The following is a 27,566-nucleotide window of genomic DNA, read 5'->3' as shown; positions in this document are numbered from 1 at the left end:
TGAAGATCTCTCATTCATTGGGTTGCTATAATCCGTAAACCAACATTAACAGTCACCCCTATCCTGAGTGAAAGGACAATCAACCACACACAGAAGACTGCAACATTCAGCAAGTGTCACCCATTCACCCATCTTTACAAAGAAATAATGCTTGTAAGAGATAGAGGTATTCCATGTTTACTCTGCGATGTCTAGATTTCCTGCTAGAACAGCTTGCTACCTAGGGCATTATAGTTCTGGCATGGGGCGGGTTTGGCCAAGGGGATAGTCATTATCATTATCCAGGCTCTCTTTGCAAACCCATTTTTTCAGTTCAAAGCAGTCGGCGTCATTCCAGTTGTTCTTCCCTAACGAGGGATTGATGAAAGCGCAGTCCATATTGGTGCCGTTCTCATGGGTTCTGGGATGTCCTTGGGCCCAAAACCTGGGCAAAAAGGGAAAGAACTGAAAGAACTTTGTCGCTACAGGAAAAAAAAAATTTGTCCCTACACACCCCTCTTTAGGGCCCAGATAGAGCGTTTCTGATATGTTATTGGGCTCTTCTGGGCCATTTTGGGCCCAAATACCTTTTCTCAAAACAGGAAATAATAATAATAATAATAATAATAATAATAATAATAATAATAATACTTTATTTATACCCCGCCACCATCTCCCCAACGGGGACTCGGGGCGGCTTACATGGGGCCATGCCCAGAACAATACAATATAACAAAATATAAAAGAACAACACATCATAACACATTAAACAATACAATCGATAATAATATACATTACAACGCAAAATTAGGGAAGCATAAAAACAAGGGCGGGCCACATGAACACTAAGTTAAAACTCGGGGTGAGAAAGAAATAAGAATAAAAACCATAAAGAACAGGGTCATAAGATAGTGGTACAGTCTAGAGGATAGATATTGGAGGGGAGCAACAGAAAAGAAGTATATGGTAGTTACTCTCCAAAAGCACAACGGAAGAGCCATGTTTTCAAGTCTTTCTTGAAGGCTAGTAATGTGGGGGCTTGCCTAATCAGACATGAATTATCAGACATGACCTCCAGTTTATTGCTGATTTTTATTTTAAAATCCCTTCTGGACCTAAAATGACTGGAAGGTGCTAAAATGTGCCTTGGTTTAATGATGCATCTACACAGCATAATTATTCTAGTTTGACACCACTTTATGCCATGGCTCAGTGCTATGGAATCCTGGGAGTTGTAGTTTGCTCTTTGAAAGAGAAGGCTAAAGACCTTGAAAAACTGCAAGGCCCATGATTCCATGTACAGGCACCCTAAATTTCATGTTCATTTTCCAGGTAAACAGGAAGTGACATTTTAAGAAGTTTGAAACACCTCATTCTAGCTTTGCAACTGTTAACCAAAGTGCCTCTAAAGAGAAAGTTACTGTAACCATTAAGCTTTGTGCCAGAATAAATGTGTTATTGTTCTTTTAAACATCTCAGCTTCTGTCATATATATATTACCATCAAAAACAAACAAGAAGAAGAAAAACAAAAATTAAAAGGTCTCCTCTCTAAGTAGCTAGTGGCTATATCTTCCCATAGTGGTGGCAAGCGTGGATAATCCCTTTTACATCTGGTGGCCGCATAATAAACATCTTTACAATTGGTGGCAGCAGTTATAATATAATAATATAAATTAAATAAACTTCCGACGTCTCTTCTCCGCATTCGTATTCTCCATAACTGGAGGGGAAGCTTCCAGAGAAGGGGTTGCATGTTTAGAACCTCAATTGACAGGCGCGACATGGGTTATGGGCCCAGCTGTCCAGGAGAAACATGAAGAAGGACTCTATAGCCCAGAACTACTAAAGACATAAACTTTCAAGTGTTTTGTTTGGTCAAGGAAAAGCTTGAAAACATGTCTCAAAGTGGAAGTGGCAGTTTGCCACTAGAGAGACTAAATCCTTCAAACTACTCATCATGGGCAGTGAAATTAAAGTATTTTCTCATTAGGGGAAATTTATGGGACATTGTGGAAAGCCCTCCGGCAGATGGGGCGAATGCAGCTGAACTTAGAACTTATGAGAAATCTAAAGCCAATTTATTCTTTCTGTTGAGGACAGTCAGCTCATTTATCTGAGGAATGCTACAACAGCTAGGGTTGCAAGTTTAGAACCTCAATTGACAGGCGCGACAAGGTTACCCTAAGGTTCCGATAAGTCGATCCATATACGTGAGAGAAATGTTTCCAGCATCCTTTGGAGAGACGATAATGTCCAACAGCCACCCACTCTTACTCTAGACACTATATCTGATTTTGCACAAAATGGTTCAGGACCACCCTCCCCTTCTAAAGCAAGCCTTTGTGAACTCACTTCGTTAGCACAAGGGAGCCGTCGGACCAAACCCAGTCACCTTCCACGTTTTCATCTGTAAGACCGATCCAAGCAGGCTGACCGAACAGATTGCCGATGAAAAACTGCAAGAGAGAGAAAGAGGAGCCACAGGATGTCAGGTTCTGTTAAGTAAGTAAAGTAAGGACAAAGGGGGAAAAGAGGCAGGAGGGTATTTTAAAAGTAGCTGAAATAGTTGAGAGATTCGCCTGAAGTGTTCCTGCCACATCGGAATAATTGGAGCGTCTGCAGTAGCAATTCCTGTAGAATCCTGAACTCATAAAGTGGAAAGCAGTGCCCATTAGATGCTAAAGAAATGACACAACAACAACAACAACAACAACAACAACAACAACTTTGTTTGTATTCCACCCTCTCTCCCCGAGGAGGACTCAGGGTGGATTCCAACACAAAATCGACCATGGTATCCTTCTGGACCACCTTGCGGAAATGGGACTTGGAGGCACTGTTTTGCAGTGGTTCCGGTCCTTTCTAGAGGCTCAGGTCCAGAAGGTAGTGCTGAGGGACTCCTGCTCGACCCCATGGCCTTTGTTCTAGGGGGTCCTACAGGGTTCAATTCTGTCCCCCATGTTATTTAGCATCTACATGAAACCGTTGGAAGAGATTATCCAGAGTTTTGGAGCTTGGTGCCATCTGTACGCAGATGACGCCCAACTCTACTACTGTCAGACCCCTGGCAGCAGGGCACCAAGAACCATACACAGAGGCCAATCTCTATCTAATATCTTTATTAAGGAAATGTATAAAAGTAATAAAAACAAGTGAAGAATATAGTTCAGAAGCAGACCTTTCAAATGAGGTCAAAAATAGTCCAAAAATGCATTGTCCAATAAATGATATTAGAGTTCAAAGTTTAAATCCAATACCGAAACACACACTATTGCCAAGCAATAGTGAGGGGAAATGCCAGAGTCTTAGGAGTCCAAGGAAGCTTGACAACAAGGCTGGAAATAATCTTGGTTCTTTAACAAGGTCCGTGACAAGGAACAAGGCAAACGGTGAATCTTGGAACAAGGTCCGTGACTAGGAACAAGGCAAACAGTGAATCTTGGAACAAGGTCCGTGGTTAACAGCAAGGCAAGGCAGTACTTGAATTCTTGATCCGGGAAGCAAGGAACTGGGGTTACGAAGTCCACACACGATCTTACTCCTGAAGCAGCTCTGTTGACTCTGCAAAGATTCTCCCACGTCAGGCACCTATATTGGGTCTCGTTTTCCCGCCAACAACCTCTTTCCCTAGAGAACGGGAAGCGAAACCCAACTTTGTCCAGATGCAAGACTCCTTAGAATTTCCCTAGGGAAGCAGGTCTAATCAGCCTGTTGTTTGGCTGCAATCCGTAAACTCCTGCGATTCTGTTCCCTGACTCCTCTGTCAGCACAATAGGATTCTCTCCTAGGGAACGGAGGCGAGGAATGTCCAAGGTCTGTTTTACTGAATTCTTGGTTACAAACATCAACATCCGGCATGTGAAAAGACTCCGGCTCTTGTTGAACCGGCGAAAACCCCATGTTTTCGTCTTCATCAGCCTCGATGGCATTAGGAACAGGACTACAAGGCCCATGAGGCATCACAACTACTCTTTTCCACCTAATGCCAAGGATGCTGTCCTGACCTTGAACCAGGGCCTGTCGGCTGTAATGGACCGAATGAGGTTGAACAGGTTGAAATTGAATCCAGACAAGAAAGGAGTACTCCTGGTTAGCCGTAGGGCTGATCAGGGTATTGGGTTGAAACTTGTGCTGGATGGGGTCCCACTCCCCCTGAAGGCACAGATTCACAGTCTGGGGTCCTCCTGGACTCAATGCTGACCCTGGAGACCCAGGTGTCAGCGGTGGCCAGGAGGGCCTTCGCACAGTTAAAACTCATGGGCCAGTCTAGCCATTATTATTATTATTATTATTATTATTATTATTATTATTATTATTTATGTTCCACTCCCATCTCCCCCAGGGGTACTCGGGGCAGCTCACATGGGGACAAGCCCAATATCAACATACATTAAAAATACAGTAGAGTCTCACTTATCCAAGATAAACGGGCCGGCAGAACATTGGATAAGCGAAAATCTTGGATAATAAGGAGGGATTAAGAAAAAAGCCTATTAAGCATAATATTACATTACTAGCTGTGCCCGGCTGCGCGTTGCTGTGGCGAAGTCTGGTGGTATGGGAAATAAAGTATTGAGGAATTGGTGGTAGTGAAGGTAAAGGGTAAAGGTTTTCTCCTGACATTAAGTCCAGTTGTGTCCGACTGCACACTGAAGTGGATTATACGGCAGTGTGGAGTCAAGATAATCCAGTTCAAAGCAGATAATATAAGATTATAAATGGGTTATATAGCTGTGTGGAAGGGCCTTGAGTCTACACTGCCATATAATCCAGTGCAAATTAGATAATCTGTGGAAGAAGCCTAAGTGAGGCGTAAATCTGCCTGTCCCCTCGGCTGAGTTGGTTGCTAGGAGACTAAGTGGGCAGAGTTTTGTCTTCTAACTGGCAGCAATTGGATAAAAACAATGATTCCTTTCCCTCTCATTAGGACTTTATTTTTCTTTTCTTTTTGTTGTATCAACCTTGAGGCATGGATGATGGGTTGTGTTGTCAAATTTCGAGGTTGGGGAGCCTGTAGTTTTGTTGTTTTGTTGGTCACCGTGATGCCATCACTCTTTTATATATATATAGATGATTTTACAAATTAAGCACCAAAGCATCATGTTTTACAAGAAACTGACAGAAAAAGCAGTTCAATACACAGTAATGTTATGTAGTAATTACTAGGCTTGTCCGATCGATGGAAAAAATGTTTCAATTCTCGTTTCTAAAGTATGGGGTGCCGGCTCTTCGATGTAGAAATTATTTCTTAATGTTTCACCCAAAATTTTCGGATATTTCCGAAAATTCGTAATGTTTCTAAAATGTTTCTAAAATGGCGGACGCGCATGCGCAATCGCCAAAAAACAGGAAACCGGGGGGGGACTTTTCTGGGGGTCTCCCGCCCTCATTTCTTGAGCTATTCTCATCAAATTTGGTACAGTGGGAGAACACATTCCACACTCTTTGCTCAACAAATTGCACAATGTTTCCTGTCTCCTATGATTTTTGGCGAATTTTCATAACTTTTTATAATACACTATTTTTCAATATTATAAGAAACCTGTTCCTGGTTTGAAAGTCTTATTTCCTGTTCAATTGGGTTCTTATCACTGTAAAAGTCCCTCTTCTACTTGTGTAGACTTTGGATTAGAAATGCAGCACACGCCAAGCAATGCCTTGACAGGATTGGCAACGTCCTTTGGAAACTATATATTGCTGTGGACCCTCTATTGAATCAAATCAATGTCTGACTTTGTGATTGCAGAAATAAAACTCAGCCCAAGGCTTGGGAATAGAAGTGGAGCGTGAGGGAAGCAATGCCTTGGCGGGTGCCCCACGTCCTCTGGAAACTATTTCTTCCAATGTACCCTTTAGGTTTGAAAACAATGTGTGTCTTTGTGATTGCTGCAATAACACTCAGCCCGGGGGCTTGGGATTACAAACGGAGCAGGAGGGAAGCAATGCACTTGCAGGAATGCAGACGTCCTTTGGGGAAAAAAACTTCCCTAAAGCCAGCCACAGCAAGGACTCTGCCCCAATTTCCCTAAAAAAAAAAACACAACATCGAACCAGCAACAACAGAAACACTCTACCCCCAGTTAGCCCTCTCTCCCCCAAACAAGCAAGCAGCAGCTTCCCAGCGTGTGCCAAACACCCTCTCTCCTCGGTATCCCAACCCAGAATGGCTTGGGTCGGCTGCGGTTGGGGATTTTGGACACGGAGGACGCTAGCCCCCACCTTTGGCAGCCATCGTGGAAGACTCTGATTGGCCAGGCAGCGGCCATGTTAGGCTGCGCTAGGCTCCCATTCATGTTAGGTTGCAGAAACAAAAAAATAAATAAAAAATAATTTTTAAAAAATATTTAAAAAAAATTTGGAAGGAAAAAAATTAACGAAAATTTTAAGAAACAATTAGAGAATGGGCCAATGACGGTTCGAATTACATTGCCAGTTGCACCCAGGGAAAACGTTTCAATACTCGTTTCAAAAAACGAGAACAATCCAAAATAATTACAAAACGAGAAACATAACGAATATTTGGACAACCCAAGTAATTACTGTATGTACGAATTTAGCACCAAAACATTGCAACATTTACTACAAAAACAATGACTACTAAAAGGCAGACTGCGTTGGATAATACAGAACCTTGGATAAGTGAAGCTTTGATAAGTGAGACTCTAGTGTAGTCATAAATTAAAACCAAGATAAACAATAAAAACACATGAACAACAAAAACAGTGTAAAACATAAAACATATCAAGTCCTCTGAGTCTGAACATAGTGCCAAATATATAAAGGTAAAATTATACAGACTCCATGTAAGGCTCAGGGTTAAAATCAACAAAGGAGAAAACATTGATAAAGTGCAGTGGTTGCGACAAGTGAATATCTAACTGGAACTATTCATTCGAAAGCACTTCAAAATAGCCACATTTTAAGGTCCTTCCGAAAAATGGACAGGGAGGGTGCCAGCCTAATCTCCCTGGGGAGGGAGTTCCAGAGCCAAGGGGCCACCACCGAGAAGGCCCTCTCTCTCCCTCGTCCCCACCAACCGCACCTGAGACAGAGGCGGGAGCGAGAGAAGGGCCTCCCCACAGATGATCTCAAGGTTTGCATGAGTTCATAGGGGAGGAGGCGGTCACGGAGATAAGCAGGTCCTGAACCGTTTAGGGCTTAATAGGTAATGAACTGCACCTTGAATTGGGCCAGGAAACTTATTGGAGCGGCTTTTAAAGTAGGGTTGACCGTTCCCTATAGCCAGCTCCAGTTATCATCCTGGCCACTGATCTTTGTATCAACTGTAATTTCCTAACCGTCTTCAAAGGCAGCCCCATGTAGAGCATATTGCAGTGATCCTGTAACACCCCTGAGTGGCGCAAACACTGGGAACCAACACAGTAGCCAATAACAATATAATATCTTTATTAAAGCAATAAAAGTTCCAAATGGAAATACGCAGTAAAGTAGAAGTAGCAATTCACCTTCCAGGAAAGATCAATTTTAGTCCAATAATATAAAGTCTTATGTCCGGTATTAGAGTTCAAAAATCCAGAATCCGAAACACACTCAAACTCCTTCTGAGTTTTGAGTGGGGAAAAGAGCAGGGAGCAAGAGGAGTCCTTCAGAAAAAATGTTCCAAACAGGGTTTCAAGGCAAGGCAAACTGGAAGTTCAGGAGCTGAAACGCAGTCCCAACATGGCAAGAAGGTAAACCAACACTCCGTCTACTCCAGAGTAAGCGCACCGTCAGACCGCTTGGAAATCAGGAACAAGAGGCGACGATGCTTCTTAGTCCAAAGTTAAGTTGACACCGCACAGAAGATTCTCAGTTCATAGCTCCCCCAAAACAGGTGTTAAACTCCCCAAAACTTCCCAAGAGAACTGAGCCTCCAAAACATCATGCCAGGTGCCTGCCTCCTTAATTCTTCCCAAGAGAACTGGTTTAGCCACAATCGCCTCGCTCTGCTAATCTGGCACTTCTTCTTAAACTTTGCCTTTGAGAGCGGTCTGTTTTCAAGAAAGCCCTTCTATCAAACAGTAACCCCTCCAGGGAGCCGGGAAGAGCCGGCTCCTTCTCAAGGGCATCTGTAATTGCCTCTGGCATGGAAATGTCAACAGGAGGCATCTGGAAAGCAATTGAATCCTGCTCACTTGGGAAAAAACCCAAGTCCTCTTCAGTTTGATCAGCAATGGCTGCAGGGTCCGGGGCCAAAGGTGCCTGAGACATCACAAATCTAGTCTAGAGGTAACTAAGGCATGGACCACCATGGTCAGATCTGACTTCTCGAGGTACGGTCGCAGTTGGCGCACAAGTTTTAATTGTGCAAAGGCCCTCCCGGCCACGGCCGACACCTGAGCCTCAAGCGTCAGCGCTGAGTCCAAGAGGACCCCCAAGCTGCGGACCTGCGCCCTCAGGGGGAGTGCGACCCCGTCGAGCACAGGTTGCCACCCTATGCCCCGATCGGCCAAGTGACTGACCTGAAGGACCTCTGTCTTGTCAGGATATAAGTTTCAGCTTGTTAGCCCTCATCCAGTCCATCACAGTGGCCAGGCACTGGTCTAGGATCCAAGGGGCTTCCTTGGAATTCGGTGGAAAGGAGTAGTAGAGTTGAGTGTCATCTGCGTAGAGATGGCACCGAACTCCAAAACTCCAGATGACCTTGCCCAACAGTTTCATGTAGGCTGGGCTGTGGTGTAGGATGGTTTGCAGCCAGCTGCAACAAATCACTCTGACCATGAGGTCATGAGTTCGAGGCCAGCCTGTGCCTGCGTCTATCTCTGTCTCTGTTCTATGTTATAGCATTGAATGTTTGCCTTATACATGTGCAATGTAATCCGCCCTGAGTCCCCTTCGGGGTGAGAAGGGCGGAATATAAATACTGTAAATAAAATAAATAAATAAATATTAAAGAGCATGGGGGACAGAATGGAACCTTGTGGGACCCCACAGGACAATGGCCAGGGGTCCGAGCAGGAGTCTCTCAGCTTCACCAACTGGGAACGGCCCTTCAGGAAGGAGTGGAGCCATTGCAAAGCAATGCCCCCAATACCCATTCTGGAAAGCCGACCCAGAAGGATACTATGGTAGTACACGCTTTAGTCACATCCAGGCTAGATTACTGTAAGGCGCTCTACATGGGGTTGCCCCAGAAGAGTGTTTGAAAACTTCAACTGGTTCAGAGGTCAGTTGCTAGACTGCTCATGGGAATGCGATATTGTTGTGACTCAGTTGGGGTCTCAGAGTGACTCTAATGGGAATTATAGGATTGAGGTTCAGAGTGTCCCTGCTGTGAGAGAAGAGGAGCAGGGAGGCGTTCCCATGGCAAGGAATGGTGTTGATGATATTGGAGTTGATATCGAAGCTAGCCAGGTGCAAAGGGAGGATAGCTCCCAGTTAGATAGCATGCAGGCATAGCCTGCTGCTAACGAGCTGCCCGGCCTTGACAAAACGGCATCTCTGGATCGAGCTGGCTGTTTGGAATTTTGGGTTCGCAGGAGTGTCAGAATAGCAAAAAAGAAAGAGGTCAGAGGCTAAAGAAATGTGTTCATGCTATGCAGGGAATATTAAAGGGTGTGCTGAGAGAGAAAACTTTGTCAAAAGCAATGTTTTGTTTGAGTTAGAAGCAGCTCTTGCTTTTTTGGATTATCCTGCAGTTTTGTGTATTCAAGTTCATGGGACTATGCCATGTATTAATGGAACCTTGTTTTAAGCCTAAGGATTTCTTGGATTATTCTTTATAGCCTTGGTTTTGCAACAATCTTTTGGATCTTTACTTTTGCTTTTTAAGGACTATTTATTTTCTATTTCCTTATAAACTACAAAAGACTTCAATCTGTGTACAGCCTGGTGTGTTCAGCAAGGTGAAACTAACCTGAGCTGCGATAGATATAGAGAAAGAACGACTCCGCTCCTGAAGCAGCTACACTGGCTTCCAGTTCATTTCCGGGCACAATTCAAAGTGCTGGCTTTAGCCTACAAAGCCCTATACGGTTCAGGCCCAGCCTCCTTGAGGGACAGTATCTCCTTCTACCAACCCACTCGAGCCCTGAAAACTTCAGGAGAAGACCTTCTCTTGGTCCCACCACCATCGCAGGTGCATTTGATGGGAACAAGAGAGAGAGAAGGCCTTTTCGGTGGTGGCCCCACAGCTCTGGAACTCCCTCCCTAATGAGGCATGATCAGCCCCCTCCTTACTGGCCTTTCGTTCACCCCACTCCCAGATTTGAACCACCGACCTTTCGGTCAGCAGTCCTACTGGCCCAAGGGTTTAACCCAGTGGTTCCCAAACCTATTTGGCCTACCGACCCCTTTCCAGAAAAAATATTACTCAGCGCCTCCTGGAAATTAATTTTTTTTTAAATTTTAATAGCAATTAAACAGAAAGATGTATGTATTAATGTTTCTACCTTTTTTGTAAAATATAGTAAAGAAAGGTGTCAATTAGAAACATTGAAGTTTGAAATTATGAAACTATTTTTTGAACTCAAAATAGAAAGGTAATACAAAAAAAGTTAAAAGCAGTGACCATCACCGCCCCCCTGGATCACTGCAGTGCCCACCAGGGGGCGGTAGTGCCCACTTTGGGAATCACTGGTTTAACCCATTGCCTCACTGGGGGATCCATATTAGAAATCAAAACAAGAGGAATTTATTGATATAGAAGTATAGAGGGGTTAAAAATATGCATAGACTCTTCAAGAATCAGTGACTGAAGCTAAGGTGGTGGGTTGCACTGGGGACGGGATGTGGGATAATTGTATTGTGGCTGGTGGGATGTCTATGTGTGTGCATGTGCTTGTGTACATGTGTATGTGTTTGTGTTTTGTGGGTGTATCATAATTTTAAAATACAAAGAAATGTTTAAAAAACTCCAAATATGAGAGAGGAAAGGTTTCAGACCTGCTCTTTTTCATTTAAGATGGAAGCCAAGTGGGAATCTCGGATCTTGCAATAGTTCTCCGCATCAAACCAAGTCTTCTCTGTATTGGAAATATAGTAGATGTTCTTCTCAAAAATCTGCCACGTCTCAGCCGACCTCAGTTTTCCTTTTCTGTAGATGATTTCTAGGAAAGAATGTGGAGAACAAGAGCAAGGTCATGGACAAAGGGGAGCCTGTTCTAGGACTTTCGAGATCAGGATTTGTAAAGTTAAACAACATTCCTTTAAGTGGCAACAGGATCCGTGTTTCAGTCTTGACCACAGATGTCATTGTTATTGGGGTGTGATAGCTGAGTGCTGAGACCATTATATATAGGTTGTAGTAACCCTGTAACTGTGGCGCAGCGGGTTAAGCCACTGAGCTGTTGAATTTGCTGACCGAAAGGTCGGAAGTTCGAATCCATGGAGCTGGGTGAGCTCCCACTGTTAGCCGCAGCTTCTGCCAAACCAACAGTTTGAAAACATGCAAATGTGAGTAGGTCAATAGGTACCGCTTCGGCAGGAAGGTAACAGTGCTCCATGCAGTCATGCCAGTGGCCACATGACCTTGGAGGTGTCTACGGACAACGCCGGCTTAGAAATGGAGATGAGCACCAACCCACAGTCGGACACGACTAGACTTAATGTCAGGGGGAAACCTTTACCTTTTAACCCTGTATCAGTTTGATGTGGGTTGGATGAGGGTAGGAGTTGGTGGACGAAGAGAGAAGAGAGAGAGTTTGTTGTACATACTGCAAATACTCTGTTAGTATTTGTACTGTTTGTACTGTTGCTGGCACTGAAGAAAGAAAAACCTTCCAGTTGGAAAGAACAGCTTTGTGTCTGTTCGTTCTTGTTCCTGAGGAGACCACTTCACTGCAAGAAGTTATTTGGCTCCCTATCAAAAGTGAAGAATCTCTTCCACTGTACATCAGGGAATTTCAAGCTGTTTTGAACCCCTGATGTCGGTTATGGGCCCAGAGTACTCTGCATAACCAGTGTGAGCAGTGCAACTGGTGAAAGGACTCTAAATTCTTGGACCGGGCTGTGGCGCAGCTGGTTGGTAGCCAGCTGCAATAAATCACTGCTGACTGAGAAGTCATGAGTTCTAAGCCAGCCCGGGTTGGAGTAAGCTCACGACCATTAATAGCCTAGCTTGCTGTTGACCTATGCAGCCCGAAAGACAGTTGTATCTGTCGAGTAGGAAATGTAGGTACTGCTTTATGTGGAGAGGCAAATTTAACTAATTTACAACACCATAAAACCTTCCAGCAGCGTGCGGAAGAATGAGGAAGTACTCCATCAAGTAGATGGTGAAGGGACAACTCCCCCTTGTGGCTGGAATCGAGCATACCCTCATGAAGCTAGAAGCTGAAAATGTTAAATTGCCTCTGTCTATATATGTCATATGTCTAATGGCATTGAATGCTTCCCATGTATTTGTGCATTGTGATCTGCCCTGATTCCCCTTCGGGGTGAGAAAGAAGGGCAGAATAGAAATACTGTAAACAAACAAACAAACAAATAAAGATCAGTATCCCTGTGAGTGTTGGAGAAGGCTAAGTAGTGTAGCACCACAACACAATGGTTAATTCCTACTGAAGGTGTCCACTCTCGGAATTTCAAGGTCCTCCGCCATGACTCTGTGGCCCGTGCCTTCACCTCCCTATGAAAAGATAGCGAAGTTACTTACGGTATTTTGCTTTCCGTTCGTTGTAGTCATTGTTAGAGTCCACTATGTACTTCGGCAACTGCACTACATCTTGTGCTACTCTGGCATCTAAAAACATAAGCAGAGTTGGAATTTTCTTCACTGTTTAGGTTTTTTTTCTTCATAGATATCCCTTATGTATGTGGTTGCAATAATTTTGGGCCATGGTAAAGACACACCTGGCTGAAATAGATTTTTTTATTATTAATTGTTAGAGAATGAAATCTGCAAATAGTCACTTTAAAATGTTGGTTTGGTAACACAGCAGAGATGGGAGGGGGAGTTGGTAAGAGTAGGTAGGGTGGAAAGCGAGAGTACGTTTCCACATCAACGGGATATTCTGACCCAAGATTTCAGCTTGTAGAGGCAGCCAAAAAAGATAAGATAGTGGGAACTGGAAAGCAATTACTTCATTGGGTGGAGAATGAACCAGAAGGGAGGTAGAGCTGAAGGAGGGACGAGAGCAGGAGGTGGAACTTGGAGGAGCATGGGGTGGAGTGAGCAAATCTTAGTGTACAATGTGTGACCAAGTGAAAACTATATAAAATAGGACCAGTTTTGCATTGATTCGTCGGCACAAATGCACCCATAGTCACCCACCGCAGCCCCAAATCCCCCTTTTAAAATCTCCTCCTGCTGCAAGTCCATGCAGCACATACATTTCACAGACAAAAACCAGAATGTGGCTGAGATAATATCCAAATGTGGACAAGATGGCCAAAATTGTGTTATCGAAGGCTTTCATGGCTGAGATCACAGGGTTGCTGTATGTTTTCTGAGCTATATGGCCATGTTCCAGAAGTATCCTTTCCTGACGTTTTGCCTGTCACACCTTGCTGAACACACCAGGCTGTACACTGGTTGAAGTCTTTTGTAGTTTATTAGGAAATAGGAAATAAATAGTTCTTAAAAAGCAAATGTAAAGATCCAAAAGATTGTTGCAAAACCAAGGCTATAAAGAATAATCCAAGAGTACATAAGGCATAAAACAAGGTTCCATGAATGCATGACAAAGTCCATGAACTTGAATACACAAAGCTGCAAGGAATCCAGGAAATCCAGGAAAGCAAGAGCTTGCTTCTACACTCAAAACGAGATGTTGCTTTTGACAAAGGTTTCTCTCTCAGCACACCCTTTCATATTCTCTGCACAGCATGAATGCATTTCTTTGGCCTCTGACCTCTTTCTTGTTTGCTATTCTAACACTCCTGCAAACTCGAAATTCCAAACGGCCAGCTCGATCCAGAGATGCCATTTTGTCAAGGCCAGACAGCTCATTAGCAGCAGCCTCTGTCTGCATGCTATCTAACTGGGAGCTGTCCTCCCTTTGTACCTGACTAGCTTCAGTATCATCTCCCGTATCATCAACACCATTCCCTGTCATGGGAATGCCTCCCTGCTCCTCATCTCTCACAACAGGGACACTCTGAACCTGAATCCCATAATTCCCATCAGACTCACTCTGAGACTCCAGCTGAGTCACAACATCGCCCACATTTATGGCAAGCATCCTCAGAGGTTGTGAGGTATGGAGAAAACTAAGCAAGGAAGGTTTAAATATCTGTGGAAAGTCCAGGGTGAGAGAAAAACTCTTGTCAGTTGGAAGCCAGTGTGAATGTTGTAATTAATGAAGCTATTCAATGCTAATTAAGGTGATTAACTACAACATTCACACTGGCCTCCAACTGACAAGAGTTCTTCTCCCACCCTGGACTTTCCACAGATATTTAAACCTTCCTTGCTTAGTTTTCTCCATATCTCACAACCTCTGAGGATGCCTGCCATAGATGTGGGCAAAACGTCAGGAGAGGATACTTCTGGAACATGGTCATACGGCCCGGAAAATATACAGCAGCCCCATGGCCAAAATTACTAATGAAGAAGATGCACCCACCCCATGTTTTAGGCTTGAGGATCCTTGCTACTTGCCAGTTAATCTGGATTCTTCTTGAGGTTCTATTTATCAGCCTCTGGCCACCTGAAGACCCAATTCATGCTGGTAGTTAAACACTGTTAATACAATAGAGTCTCACTTATCCAAGACTCGCTTATCCAAGCCTCTGGATTATCCAAGCCATTTTTGTAGTCAATGTTTTCAATATATCGTAATATTTTGGTGCTAAATTTGTAAATACAGTAATTACAACGTAATATTACTGCGTATTGAACTACTTTTTCTGCGCGGGAGGTGAGGCCAGGGCAAGGTGGGAAAGTCCTTCCAGGCCACCGCGAAGGCCTGGAAAGACTCCTGCCGCAGCCTGAGTGGGCCAGGCCGGCCGGGCCACGGCGCACGGCGTGGAAGGCGGGGCCAAACCTGGCCCCACCTCCTGCACTGCACTCCCTGGCCCCACCTCCCACGCTGCACTCCCTGGCCCCGCCTCTCGCGCTGTGCAGGTGGCGGAGCCAGGGAGTGCAGCATGGGAGGAGGAGCCAGGGCGCGGGAGGCAGGGCCAGGTCTGGCCCCGCCTCCCGTGGGGCTCAATAGCGCCCCCGCAACATGGCGCCCAACGCGGGGGCATGGTCAGCATCCCGTGTTGGGCCGGGCCTGATTCCAGGTGAGGCCTGTCCAAAGCACCATAGCGTGGGACTTTTTTTTTTCGTGTCAGGAGCGACTTGAGAAACTGCAAGTTGCTTCTGGAGTGAGAGAATTGGCTGTCTGCAAGGACATTGCCCAGGGGACGGCCGGATGTTTTTGATCTTTTACCATCCTTGTGGGAGGCTTCTCTCATGTCCCCCCATGGAGCTGGAGCTGATAGAGGGAGCTCATCTGCGCTCTCCCTGGGTGGGATTCAAACCTGGCAGCCTTCAGGTCAGCAACCCAACCTTCAAGTCACAAGGCTTTAACCCACTATGACTTCCCTCGATCTCGGCACTATGTTCCTAGTGATGCCGCCTAGAATCAGAGGGCTCCATGAGAAAAGGATTACAGGGGAAACCTTAGAATCAGTTCGAGGCCTGGATCGTGTTTATAGAAACCAGAGACTGGCCTCAAACAAATTTTAGAATCTACAATATCTGTGGTTTCACAATTTTGGAATTGGGGGTTCCCACCTCTTCCCTCCTGAAACATTTGCTCTTCAATCTTCAGGGGTTTGTTTGTTTTTTTAAAGAGAGGGGATGCCAATCCCCTCTCTTTAAAACCAAAGGGACTGAAGGGACCATAAGCCAGAAAAACCAAGGGGACTGAAGGGACCATAAGCCAGAAAATAGTAAACTTTTGCCTCTGTGGCTTTGCCTTTGCATATGCCCCTCCCTTCCTGTGAGCTGGTGCCTTTCTCCAGAAAGTTCCAAGACCAAAAGTTAGCTTGAAATCAACAAGTGAGGTCACAGGTATTCCTTATGCCAAGTGGGTGTGGAAGGTGAGGAAAACCCTCAGCCATTGGTCAATTTTAGATAAGCCAAAGGTATATATTCTTTGTTTGCTGTGACATGCGGGGCGGTGGCCATTTCCATGATACAGCCCTTTGGGGTATGCATGGCTGTTTGCCTTATCATAGCTGTGATAATGTGGTCGGACCCAGGCAATGATCTGCGTTTAGTCAAATCTGACCTGCAGCGATGAGTTCCGCAGATCAGGAAGAGTCACGCTGAGACCAATTTGACTGTGCAAACATGCCCAGCAACCGCTTAAAAAATGTATCTTTTGCTTCCTCTCTGTGCCTTTCTAAAACCCTGGACTTTGTAACCCTCTCAAATAAGAGCTATTTTGTATCCCCTGTGGCATGAGAGCATGAATTCCTTCTCGCGGCTCTGCCCTCGTCCCTTTCCTCCCCTCGCTGGGCGAGTCACGGAACAACAGGCTACCCTCAGCTTCTATTTCTGGCCATATCTTTTTTGTTTTGAATCCTAGCATGTTCATCTTTAATATTCTTTTCTAAAAACGCCTCACCATCAAAAGGAGACCACCCGCTCACAAATTGACCCAGTTTTCGGAGGCAGATCAGCTGATTGTCAATCTGTCAAAAAAATGTCAAAACGGAGTTCCCTTGCATTGCGGCGCGGTTTTCTCTGCAAGGGCAGGCTTGCCGAAGTTCGGACTGCATGCGGGGGCCACCCAGAGCCCCTGCCCCCATCCATGAACTGCCCCCATCCCTGGAGTGCCCCCTCCCACTGACCTTTTGACCCGGCGGGGTTGCTTCACCCAGAGAGCCACAGATTCAACTCCTGTGGACTTTTATTTTATTTCATGAATTCCACACCATAAAAGGCTTGGGAAATGGAGGGAAAATATTGTTCCTATGTATGAATTATGTACCCTACCTGTTCCTTTTCTTTATTCTTGTGAAAAATGTCTTATATTAAAGAATGACCGAGACCTGACCTAGGAATTAAATGGACAAGTTGCAACACCCCAGAGGGAGATAATTCCTCACACCAGGAACCTGTCAGATTCCCCTTGCATGGACAATAGATTAGGTTTTTTCCCATTAAGACGTCAGAGCAGGGCCATCTTTTGGGAAATCAGCCGTACGGATTCCGGAACCATTTAACAACAGGGACAATCAAGGCACGATCACTTCGGCTGTCAACATGGACAGGACACTTTTCAAAAACAAATACAGCACCATGGTCTGGCAGAGCCTGCCAGACAAAAATGTATATTTACACCCCAAGAAGCAGTCTAGAAACCCCTTCTGGACATTTACTCAATGACTCAATCATAATCCCTCATTAATCCCCGGCAAATCCATTGTTCCTAGATAAGCCTGCCTCCTCATCCCTGATTGGTGGGGGACCCCGAGGCGTAGGGAGCCCTCTGATTGGACGAGGGTTCCCGCCGCCATTTTAAGGACCAGGATCCTCAGACTCACGCCCGAGAGAGGAGCAGGGGATTCCCTTCAAGAAGGAAATCCCTAACTAAAAGAGCTCGCTATCAATAACAATAAAAGGCTTGTTTTATCACTTTCTTGGAATGCTCCCTTGTACTTCCCCTCTGAATGCGCTGGACAAACAAGGTCAGTCTCTTACAGGACTGGTTTGCATTCAACTTACGGTTTGCGTGCTTGAGTTTTGGGTTTTTTAGCCCTCTCGACATACTTTTCCTCAATATGACTAGTTTGGCCTCAGCAGGATTCCTTTTTGCTAAGGCCAGCTGAAGGTCTGAAATGGTTAAGACAAAAACAAACTGGTTTCCATTGACATTCAGGATGGTGGTGAAAGTGAGTTAACATTAACACTGCACTGAAGCATTCTTAAATATTGGCATCTCAGGATATTTACATGGAAAATGAGTGTGTAGAATGGAGATCGAATGGATGCAGTTTGACACCACGTTCACAGCCATGGCTCAATGCTATTGACTCCTGGCAGCTGTCATTGTACAAGGTCCTTGGCCTTCTCTGCCAAAGAGTGCTGGTGTCATACTGAACTACAACTCCCGGGATTCCACAGTATTGACCCAGAACAGTTGAAGAGATGTCAAACTGCTTTTTAAAGTCCCTTTACAAGCCCTGCTTGCACCACAAGATCAGCTCCTCGTATCCCAGACCTGTGCATAATCCGAACACCAAACATGCAGGTTTTGCGAATTATGGGGTTGATTCCTTTATGTGTAGCTGCCACTTCCCGGGTGGCAATCCCCTAACCAATGGCCCATTTATTGGTCTCCGACATAGATGTACATACAATGAGTACATCCGTTGGAAATGACAACCTTCTTCAAGCCTTCTCTAGTAATCTGTTTATCTATGATCCTATTGCTTACTGTTTCCTGTATGTATGTTCTGGCACGCAGCTTTTTTTTATTCTATGGTTCCTGTGGAGTTTTAAAAAGGGGCCGCAGGCCACATGCTCTCTCTTTTCTCTCTTTCTCTCCTTTTGCCTATGTGACCTGTTGTTAGAGAGATGCCCTGGCCAGATGGCACAGAGAATTATCTCAAACATATCCGAAACTGGGCTGGTAAGTTTTTGTACCTATGGTGGCGAAGTGTGTTAAAGCGCTGAGCTGCTGAACTTGTGGACCAAAAGGTCCCAGGTTCAAATTCCGGGAGTGGAATGAGCGCCCGCTGTTAGCCTCAGCTCCTGCCAACCTAGTAGTTCGAAAACATGCCAATGTGTGTAGATCACTGGGTACTGCTCCGGCGGGAAGGTAACGGTGCTCCATGCTTTCATGCTGGCCACATGACCTTGGAGGTGTCTATGGACAACGCCGGCTCTTCGGCTTAGAAATGGAGATGAGCACCAACCCCCAGAGTCGGACATGACTGGACTTAATGTCAGGGGAAAACCTTTACCTATGCTGAACACATGAAGGTATCAAATCAAATATGTTATATCTATCCAAAGTCTACTTCGTTTTTGTCTCTTGACTGCATGACATAAAACAAGTTGTTTTATGGGAGAGTATATATAATATATTTGGGCACTGAAAAACACTTCTAAAGCTCTGCTGTTTTTATGCACTGGCAAATCTCTGTTTTCCTAACAGATCAGCCATAACAGGTTATTCAGTCTAACAACTGAAACCATTGCCTTGCATAATTGTATATCTGGTTGTATACCACAAGAGAAGATTCTACTGTAAAGAGCTTTCTTTTGCTCTTCTCTGAAAGGTTATTTATTTATGTATTTATTTACAGTATTTATGTTCCTCCCTTCTCGGGGCAGATCACAAAACATACATATGCGCCAAACATTAAATGCCATTTTATACACAACTAGACAGACAATTATATATAGACAAGATATATATATATATTGGTTTTCCCAATTTTTTTCAGCATCTTGGAAGATGTTGTGCTTGATTCTGGCTATGGGGGGGGGGGGGGTGCTGTCCATCTCCCTGCCGAAGAGCTAGTTTCTAACTCCCTCCTTTGAACTGAATGACTGGCATTCCTTCTGGGTGCCTCAGAATACCTCACCCGCTTTTAAAATGAGCAATACCTGTTTATCTAATCACAATTTTGTTTTCGAACCGCTAGGTGGGCGGAAGTTAGGCTAAAGGCCAGGAGCTCACCCCGACCCAGCTTCAAACTGGCAGCCTTTCAACTGACAAGATTGACTACAGCTGGTGTTTAATGTGCTGTGCTAAAGCTGGCCCTTTGCTTTTCTAAAAAGTGTTATGAATGCCATTTCCCAAAAGCATCTACACCAGTGGTTCCCAAACTTATTTGGCCTACCACCCCCTTTCCAGAAAAAATATTACTCAGCACTCCCTGGAAAGGGGGGCGTGGCTTAGAGGGGTGGGCGTGGCTCCTGCTCAAGAGGGCGGGGCTGAGCCTCTCCCCTAGTCCAAGATGCAGGGCTGGGAGGGGGAGGTGGGCGGGGCCACAAATGGGCGGCCAGGACCGGGATGGGGTGGGCGGAGTTACGAGCTCTGAGGCAGGGCTGAGCTTCTATCCCTGTCCTGCGGCGCCTGCCAGGGCACAGGGGGCGGGGCTGGAGGAGGGGGCGGGGCCTCTCCCCATGTGTCTGATGGGGCTGATCCTCTATACCCCGCCCCCGTATTCTCACGAGCGCCTCAGGGGAGGTATAAAGAGGCTCAGCCCTGTCTCGTGCTCTTGGGAAGAGGCCCTGCCCCAGCCCCGCCCTTTAGTCCTAAAAGGCCTTTCAAGATAAGTATAGAGGCACAGCCCTGTCTCGGGCTCTTGGAAGGAGGTCCCGCCCCCTTCCCTAGCTCCGCCCTCTGTGTCCCAACAACCACCTCAGGAGAGGTATAGATCTCAGCCCTGTCTCAGGGTCTTGGGAAGAAGCCCCGCCCACTCCTCTAGCTCCGCCCCCTGTGTCCTAACAGGCGCCTCAGGTGCTCAGCCCTGTCTCCAGCACTTGGGAAGAGGCCCCGCCCCTCCCCTGGTCCTGCCCCTGTGTCCTAATAGGTGCCATCACCGCCCCCCCTGGATCACTGCAGCGCCCACCAGGGGGTGGTAGCGCCCACTTTGGGAATCACTGGTGTACACTGTCGAACTGAATGCAGTTTGACATGTCTTTGACATCCCAGGGCGTTTAAGTGGTTCCGAACAGCATTCATTCAACAATGTCCATTTGCATGTTCACCAACCCACGACACTTATGGAGCATGACTGGGGAACACATGGTCAGGCAGCATGCTCAATTTTACCTCTTTTGCTGGGAACATGGAAGAGGGGATTTGTCTGAAACCAACACCCCAAGATCTCTCTGCATATGGCAGGAGAAACAAGGAGACCTAATGCCAGGCTCATGGGTCCTGCTATACTTTTAAACCATGCTTTGACTGTCTTTGTGTACTACATGATGGAGTGTGCCACATTCTCTCGGCAGACTAAGAAATGTTTATTGTAGGCTTCCAGGCTTGTGCAGGGTTGAACTGCTTGCATTTAAAATATACTGTGTAACAGCAATATTGTTCAGTCCTAACAACACCTCTGTGTGGTGATCAACTCTTAATTTCTCATCAAAGCTTTAGATCAGGGGCCCCCAAACTAAGGCCCAGGGTCCGGATGCGGCCCTCCAAGGTCATTTACCCGGCCCCTGTCCTAAACTTTAGACTTAGGGTTGACCTAAGTCTACCTGGTCTTTGGGTCTCTTGGTTTACTTATGATCTTATGAGATCGTCTAGATGGTCTTTGAAGGTCTCATTGCTTAGTTACGGCCTTATGAGACCATCTGGATGGCTTTTGGAGCTCACTTTTGTTAACTATGGTCCTATGAGACCGTCTAGATGGCCTTTGAGGACCCCTTTCCTTACTTATGGTTTTATGAAATTGTCTAGATGGCCTTTGGGGGGCCCTTTCCTTACCTATGGTCTTATTAGATTGTCTAGATGGCGTTTGGGGGTCCCTTTCTTTATCTATGGTTTTCTGATGGCCTTATGAGATCATCTAGATGGCCTTTGAGGGTCCCTTTCCTTACCTATGGTCTTATGACACCATCTAGATGGTCTTTGGAGGTCTCTACTTACCTATGGTCTTATGAGATTGTCTAGATCAGGGGTCCCCAAACTAAGGCCCTCCAAGGTCATTGACCTGGCCTCTGTCCTAAACTTTAGACTTAGGATTGACCTAAGTCTGAAATGACTTGAAGGCACACAACAACAACAATCCTAATTTTGGACTCTTTCATCATAGTCCGGGCCCCCAACAGTCTGAGGGACTGTGAACCGGCCCTCCACTTAAAAAGTTTGAGGACCCCTGCTTTAGACTATTAGAGGTTTTGTTTTGGGACCTGGAGTTATCCCGTACGTTACATCTAAAGGGGACTTCTCAGAATGAAGTAGAGGTGGACTTACAGAGGACGAGTAATATTATGAAGAGGATGAAAAGCAAGATGGTTAACGTGAAGATGCACCACGCTATGAACTTTGGAGGGATTTTCTGAAATATTGATTTCTTTGGGGGCTTTGCTGCGCCCTTGGCTGGATCGGGGCCCTTGGCTGGATCGGGGCCCTTGGCTGGATCGGGGCCCTTGGCTGGGTCCTTTGCGGCGTCTGCTTTGGCCGGTGGTTTCGCAGGCTCTTTGGGCTTGGGCTTGGGAGCCATCTCTGGAAGGAGAAGGAGGCAGAAAAACCCAACAAGGCGTTAGAGCAAGGATCACATTCGCCGCCACCCGCCCTCTGCTTTCTGCCTATTTTCTGGGATTTTTCCACTACAGCAGTGGTTCCCAAACTTATTTCGCCTACCACCCTCTTTCCAGAAAAAATATTACTCAGTGCCCCCTGGAATTTTTTTTAAAAAATTTAATAGCAATTAAACAGAAAGATATATATATTAATGTTTCTACCTTTTTTTGTAAAATATAGTAAAGAGAGGTGTAAATTAGAAACATTGAAGTTTGAAATTATGAAACTATTTTTTGGACTCAGAATAGAAAGGTAATACAAAAAAGGTTAGAACATTCAAATTCACCTGTGGCCATCACCGCCCCCCTGGGTCACTGCAGCGTCCACCAGGGGGCGGTAGCACCCACCTTGGGAATCACTGCACTACAGGAACGCTACGGAGAGGCCGGCACTGAGATTGGCCGGTTCCTAACACCTTTTTGGCTGTTCTGAAGACAAACAAGTCTGTTGCGTGCTTAATCTAATGAATCCTAGGATCATGGAATCCTAGAGTTGGGGTCATCCAACGCCATTCTGCCTGAAAGGAAGACACCATCCAATCCCTCCCGGCAGATGGCTTTCCAGCCTCTGGTTAAAAACCAATGGAGAAGAAGACTCCTCCTGCCAGCCCAGGCAGCAGTGTATTCCACTGTCAACAAGAAAGTCCTTGCTAGGAGTTTAGAACAGGGGTTCTTAGACTGTGCTCCACGGAGCCCTTGGGGCTCCACGGGTGATCGTGAGGGGCTCCGTGGCACCCTACTGCTTCCCACCTCTTTCCTCCTCCTGAAAAATGCAGGGAAACTAAAGCTTTGAACTGCCGAAAACAACAGCACCAGCAACGTCTTCCCCAGACCGTTCCTCTCCGTCTCCCTCCCAGTCCAGACTCTTTTTCTCACCACACAGACTCTCCCAGTCCTGCTTTCTTTGCGTCTATAACCCTATTTCTCGTCCATCCCTAACCAATCCCTGGCCTTAGATGAAGGGTTAGAAGGCATGGTCATCAAGTTTGCAGACGACACCAAACTGGGAGGGAGAGCCAACACTCCAGAAGACAGGAGCAGAATTCAAAACGATCTTGACAGACTAGAGAGATGGGCCGAAACTCACAAAATGAAGTTCAACAGGGACAAATGCAAGATACTTCACTTCGGCAGAAAAAATGGAAATCAAAGATACAGAATGAGGGACGATGCCTGGCTTGACAGCAGTGTGTGCGAAAAAGACCTTGGAGTCCTTGTGGACAACAAGTTAAACATGAGCCAACAATGTGATGCGGCAGCTAAAAAAGCCAATGGGATTCTGTCCTGCATCAATAGGGGAATAGCTCCCCCTCTTTCTATTCTGCCTTGGTCAGACCACACATGGAATCACACTGTGTCCAATTCTGGGCACCACAGTTGAAGGGAGATGTTGACAAGCTGGAAAGCGTCCAGAGGAGGGCGACTAAAATGATCAAAGGTCTGGAGAACAAGCCCTATGAGGAGCGGCTTAAAGAGCTGGGCATGTTTAGCCTGCAGAAGAGAAGGTTGAGAGGAAACATGATAGCCATGTACAAATATGTGAAGGGAAGTCATAGGGAGGCGGGAGGGAGCTTGTTTTCTGCTGCCCTGCAGACTAGGACGCAATGGAACAATGGCTTCAAACTCCAGGAAAGGAAGGAGATTCCACCTGAACATCAGGAAGAACTTCCTCACTGTGAGGGCTGTTCAGCAGTGGGACTCTCTCCCCCGGGCCGTGTTGGAGGCTCCTTCTTTGGAGGCTTTTAAGCAGAGGCTGGATGGCCATCTGTCGGGGGTGCTTTGAATGCGATTTCCTGCTTCTTAGCAGGAGGTCGGACTGGATGGCCCATGAGGTCTCTTCCAACTCTACTATTCTATGATTCTATGATTCTATGATACAATGCTTTGATTGTGTGTTTCCTGCATGGCAGAAGGGGGTTGGACAGGATGGTCTCTGGGGTCTTCCCCTAAAATACTGTTTATGTTGGTAAAATATATATATAATCTTATATTATTTGCTTTGAACTGGATTATATGAGGCCCTTTCTACACAACTGTATAAAATCCTCACTGAACTGGATTATATGCCAGTGTGGATTCAAGATAACCCAGTTCAAAGCAGATACTGTGGATTATATCTGCCTTGGCATTCCGGGTTATATAGCTGTGTGGAAGGGCGTTGAGTCTACACTGTCATATCATCGAGTTAAATCAGATAATCTGGATTTTATCAGCAGTGTGGAAGAGGCTTAAGTGAGGCCTAACGCTGCCTGTTGCCATTGAGGCTGAGTGGGTTGCTAGGAGACAATGGAGGCGGGGCCTAAAGGGGGTGGGGCTTACCCTTCTGAGCGGCAGCCAGGGAGAAAACAGCTGTTCCTCATCCTCTAATTTGGACTTTATTTTTCTAGGTTTTTTTATTGAAAGACATAGACTGGATGACTATGTCTTTTGTGGCCAAATTTGGTGTGATTGGATTCAGTGATTTTGCTGTTTACTCCATATTAAAACAGCACATTATATATATATATATATATATATATATATATATATATATATATGCATACATACTAGCTGTGCCCAGCCACGCGTTGCTGTGGCGAAGTATGGTGGTATGGGAAATAAAGTATTGAGGAATTGGTGGTAGTTAAGGTCAAGGGTAAAGGTTTTCCCCTGACATTAAGTCCAGTCGTGTCTGACTCTGGAGGTTGGTGCTCATCTCCATTTCTAAGCCGAAGAGCCGGCGTTGTCCGTAGACTCCTCCAAGGTCATGTGGGATGACTGCATGGAGCGGCGTTACCTTCCCACCGGAGCAGTACCTATTGATCCACTCACATTTGCATGTTTTCGAACTTCTGGGTTGGCAGAAGCTGGGGCTAACAGTGGGGGCTCTCTCCGCTCCCCCAATTCAAACCTGCGGCCTTTCAGTCCAGAAGTTCAGCAGCTCAGCGCTTTAACACGCTGCGCCATCAGGGGATATTATTTCCTAAAGGTTGTGAATATACAATATTTCTGATTGATTTTTTGTGTTTGTTGGAGGCAAGTATGAATGCTGCAATTAGGAAAAATGATTAAGATGTAATGGCCTTGCAGCTTTAAAGCATGGCTGTTTCCTCCCTGAGTGATTTTTTTGTTGGGAGGTGTTAGCTGGCCCTGATTGTTTCCTGTCTGGAATTCCCTTGTTTTCAGAGTGGTGTTGTTTGTGATATTTTATGTGCTTCTACTGTCTGTGGCCCTGAGAAAACAGAGGATTTTCCAGACTTTGATGATGGAAATAGTTTGTTGGGAGGTGTTAGCTGGCCCTGATTGTTTCCTGTCTGGAATTCCCTTGTTTTCAGAGTGGTGTTGTTTGCGATATTTCATGTGCTTCTACTGTCTGTGGCCCTGAGAAAACCGAGGATTTGCCAGACTTTGATGATGGGAATACTTTGTTGGGAGGTGTTAGCTGGCCCTTATTGTTTCCTGTGTGGAATTCCCCTGTTTATTTACTGTCCTGGTTTTAGAGATTATATTGTTCTGCATTATTCTATCCCAGTAATTATTTCATATTAAAGAAGAATCTCACTTATCCAACATTCGCTTATACAATGTTCTGGATTATCCAACGCAGTCTGCCTTTTTATAATCAATGTTTTTGTAGTCAATGTTTTAAATTCATTGTGATATTTTGGTGGTAAATTTGTAAATACAGTAATTACTACATAGCATTACTGTGCATGGAACTACTTTTTCTGTCAAATTTGTTGTCTAACATGATGTTTTGGTGCTTAATTTGTATAATGATTACCTAATTTGATGTTTAATCGGCTTTTCCTGAATCCCTTCTTATTATCCAACATATTCACTTATCTAGCGTTCTGCCGGCCTGTTTATGTTGGATAAGTGAGACTGTACTGTGTATTTATAATCTTATATTATCTGCTTAGAACTGGATTATATGAGGCCCCTTCTACACAGCTGTATAAAATGCACACTAAAGTGGATTATGTGGCAGTGTGGAGTCAAGATAATCCAAAGCAAATAATGTAAGATTATAAATGGGTTATATAGGTGTGTGGTGGGCCTTGAGTCTACACTGTCTTATAATCCAGATAAAATCAGATAATCTGTATTTTATAGGCAGTGGGGAAGAGGGCTAAGTGAGGCCTAACTGGACCTGTCCCCTGGGCTGAGTGGGTTGCTAGGAGACCAAGTGGGAGGAGCTTAGCCTTCTAACTGGCAGCAATTGGATAAAAACAATTATTCCTCTCCCTCTAATTAGGACTTTCTTTTTCTTTTCTTTTTGTTGTATGAACGTAGAGGCATGGATGAGGGGTTGTGCTGCCACTTTGAGTGTTTCTGGGATGTGTAGTTTTGTTGTTTTGTCCTAGGCCAAAATTTCATTACCCTTTTATATATAGAGATAGATTTATTGGAGGTCCATGAGAAACTTTTGCTTCAAAAAGGGCTCCATAGATGAAAATGTTTGAGAACCCCTGGTTTAGAATATGGACTCTCTTTTTTTCTGCCATTTTAATCTGGTGCTCCATTGTGTCCTAATCTCTGAAACATCTCCAATATTATCTCTTTCCAAATACTATGTCTCCTCTTAAGCTTCTCTTCTCTAGGCTAAATATCCTCACCTCCCTTCATTTTTTCCAGACCTTTGATCCTTTCAGTCACTCAGTTCCTCAGAACTTGACGCATGATGATTCCAGGTGAGATGTGGCCACAGCTGAATACAGCGGGACTATGACTTCCCTCCACCCAGACACTGTCTTCCTATTAATGCTGCCTAGAATTGCACCAATTTTTTAGTCTGCCACATCACACTATTGAGTCACGTTCAGCTTGTGGACTCCAAGGTGCCTTTTGCATGTATCCTGTCAAGCCAAATGGCACCCATGCAATATCTCTGCATTTCAGTTTTTCTACCTAAATAGAATATAGATAGGCAATGAACACATCCCAGGAGGATTCATGGAAGGCAAGAATGAAACAATCCCAATATTGAAGGATTGCCTTGGGAAATGTACCAAACGGAAAGACATGTGGCAGGAGGCAGACTGGCTGACCGTACCTTCTACTTCTGATTCCTCTTAGAATCTCAAGTTCCTAATTGAGTATTTTCCTTGCTCTCCTGGGTCTGGTCGTCTTGACTGTCTTGACTACTTCTCTTCTGCCTCCCCCATGGCCTCTTACGCCTCCCTCCGGCTGCTCTGTGTGTTTCCTTTCTCTGCCCAGCATGGCCTTTATGTGGCTCAAGCCGCTTGCTGATTGGCTGGACAGCAGCTAACCCCGGGCAACATTCACCTCTGGATGACAGGTAAAGCGCATTGTGATGGCGCAAGGAGGAAGGAGCACTAAGGCAACAGGATGTGCCATGACAAGGCGCACAATGGAAGGAAGGGCCACCTGAGAGTCACCGTGGGTCAAAGACACCCTCATTAAAGAGATTATAAAGTTGGCTTTCTGTGGCACCA

General features: G+C 45.3%; 1 protein-coding gene across 1 annotated transcript; it reads right to left on the bottom strand.

The window, feature by feature from the left end:
* Window positions 1-161: 161 nt before the first annotated feature.
* LOC107983591 (C-type lectin domain family 4 member F) lies at window positions 162-27,347 on the bottom strand. The gene is made up of 7 exons (XM_016997774.2): window positions 27,164-27,347; window positions 21,800-22,051; window positions 17,587-17,694; window positions 12,577-12,663; window positions 10,866-11,029; window positions 2,334-2,437; window positions 162-424 (listed from the first exon to the last, which is right to left on the bottom strand). Exons 2-7 carry the CDS (start codon window positions 22,047-22,049, stop codon window positions 229-231), a joined length of 909 nt encoding a protein of 302 aa, XP_016853263.1. The 5' UTR covers window positions 22,050-22,051; window positions 27,164-27,347; the 3' UTR covers window positions 162-228.
* Between the last annotated feature and the right edge of the window lie 219 nt (window positions 27,348-27,566).

The sequence above is a fragment of the Anolis carolinensis genome, chromosome 5 (assembly GCF_035594765.1).
Source record: "Anolis carolinensis isolate JA03-04 chromosome 5, rAnoCar3.1.pri, whole genome shotgun sequence".
Classification (NCBI taxonomy): Eukaryota; Metazoa; Chordata; class Lepidosauria; order Squamata; family Dactyloidae; genus Anolis; species Anolis carolinensis.
This window is presented reverse-complemented; position numbering and strand designations above follow the sequence as displayed.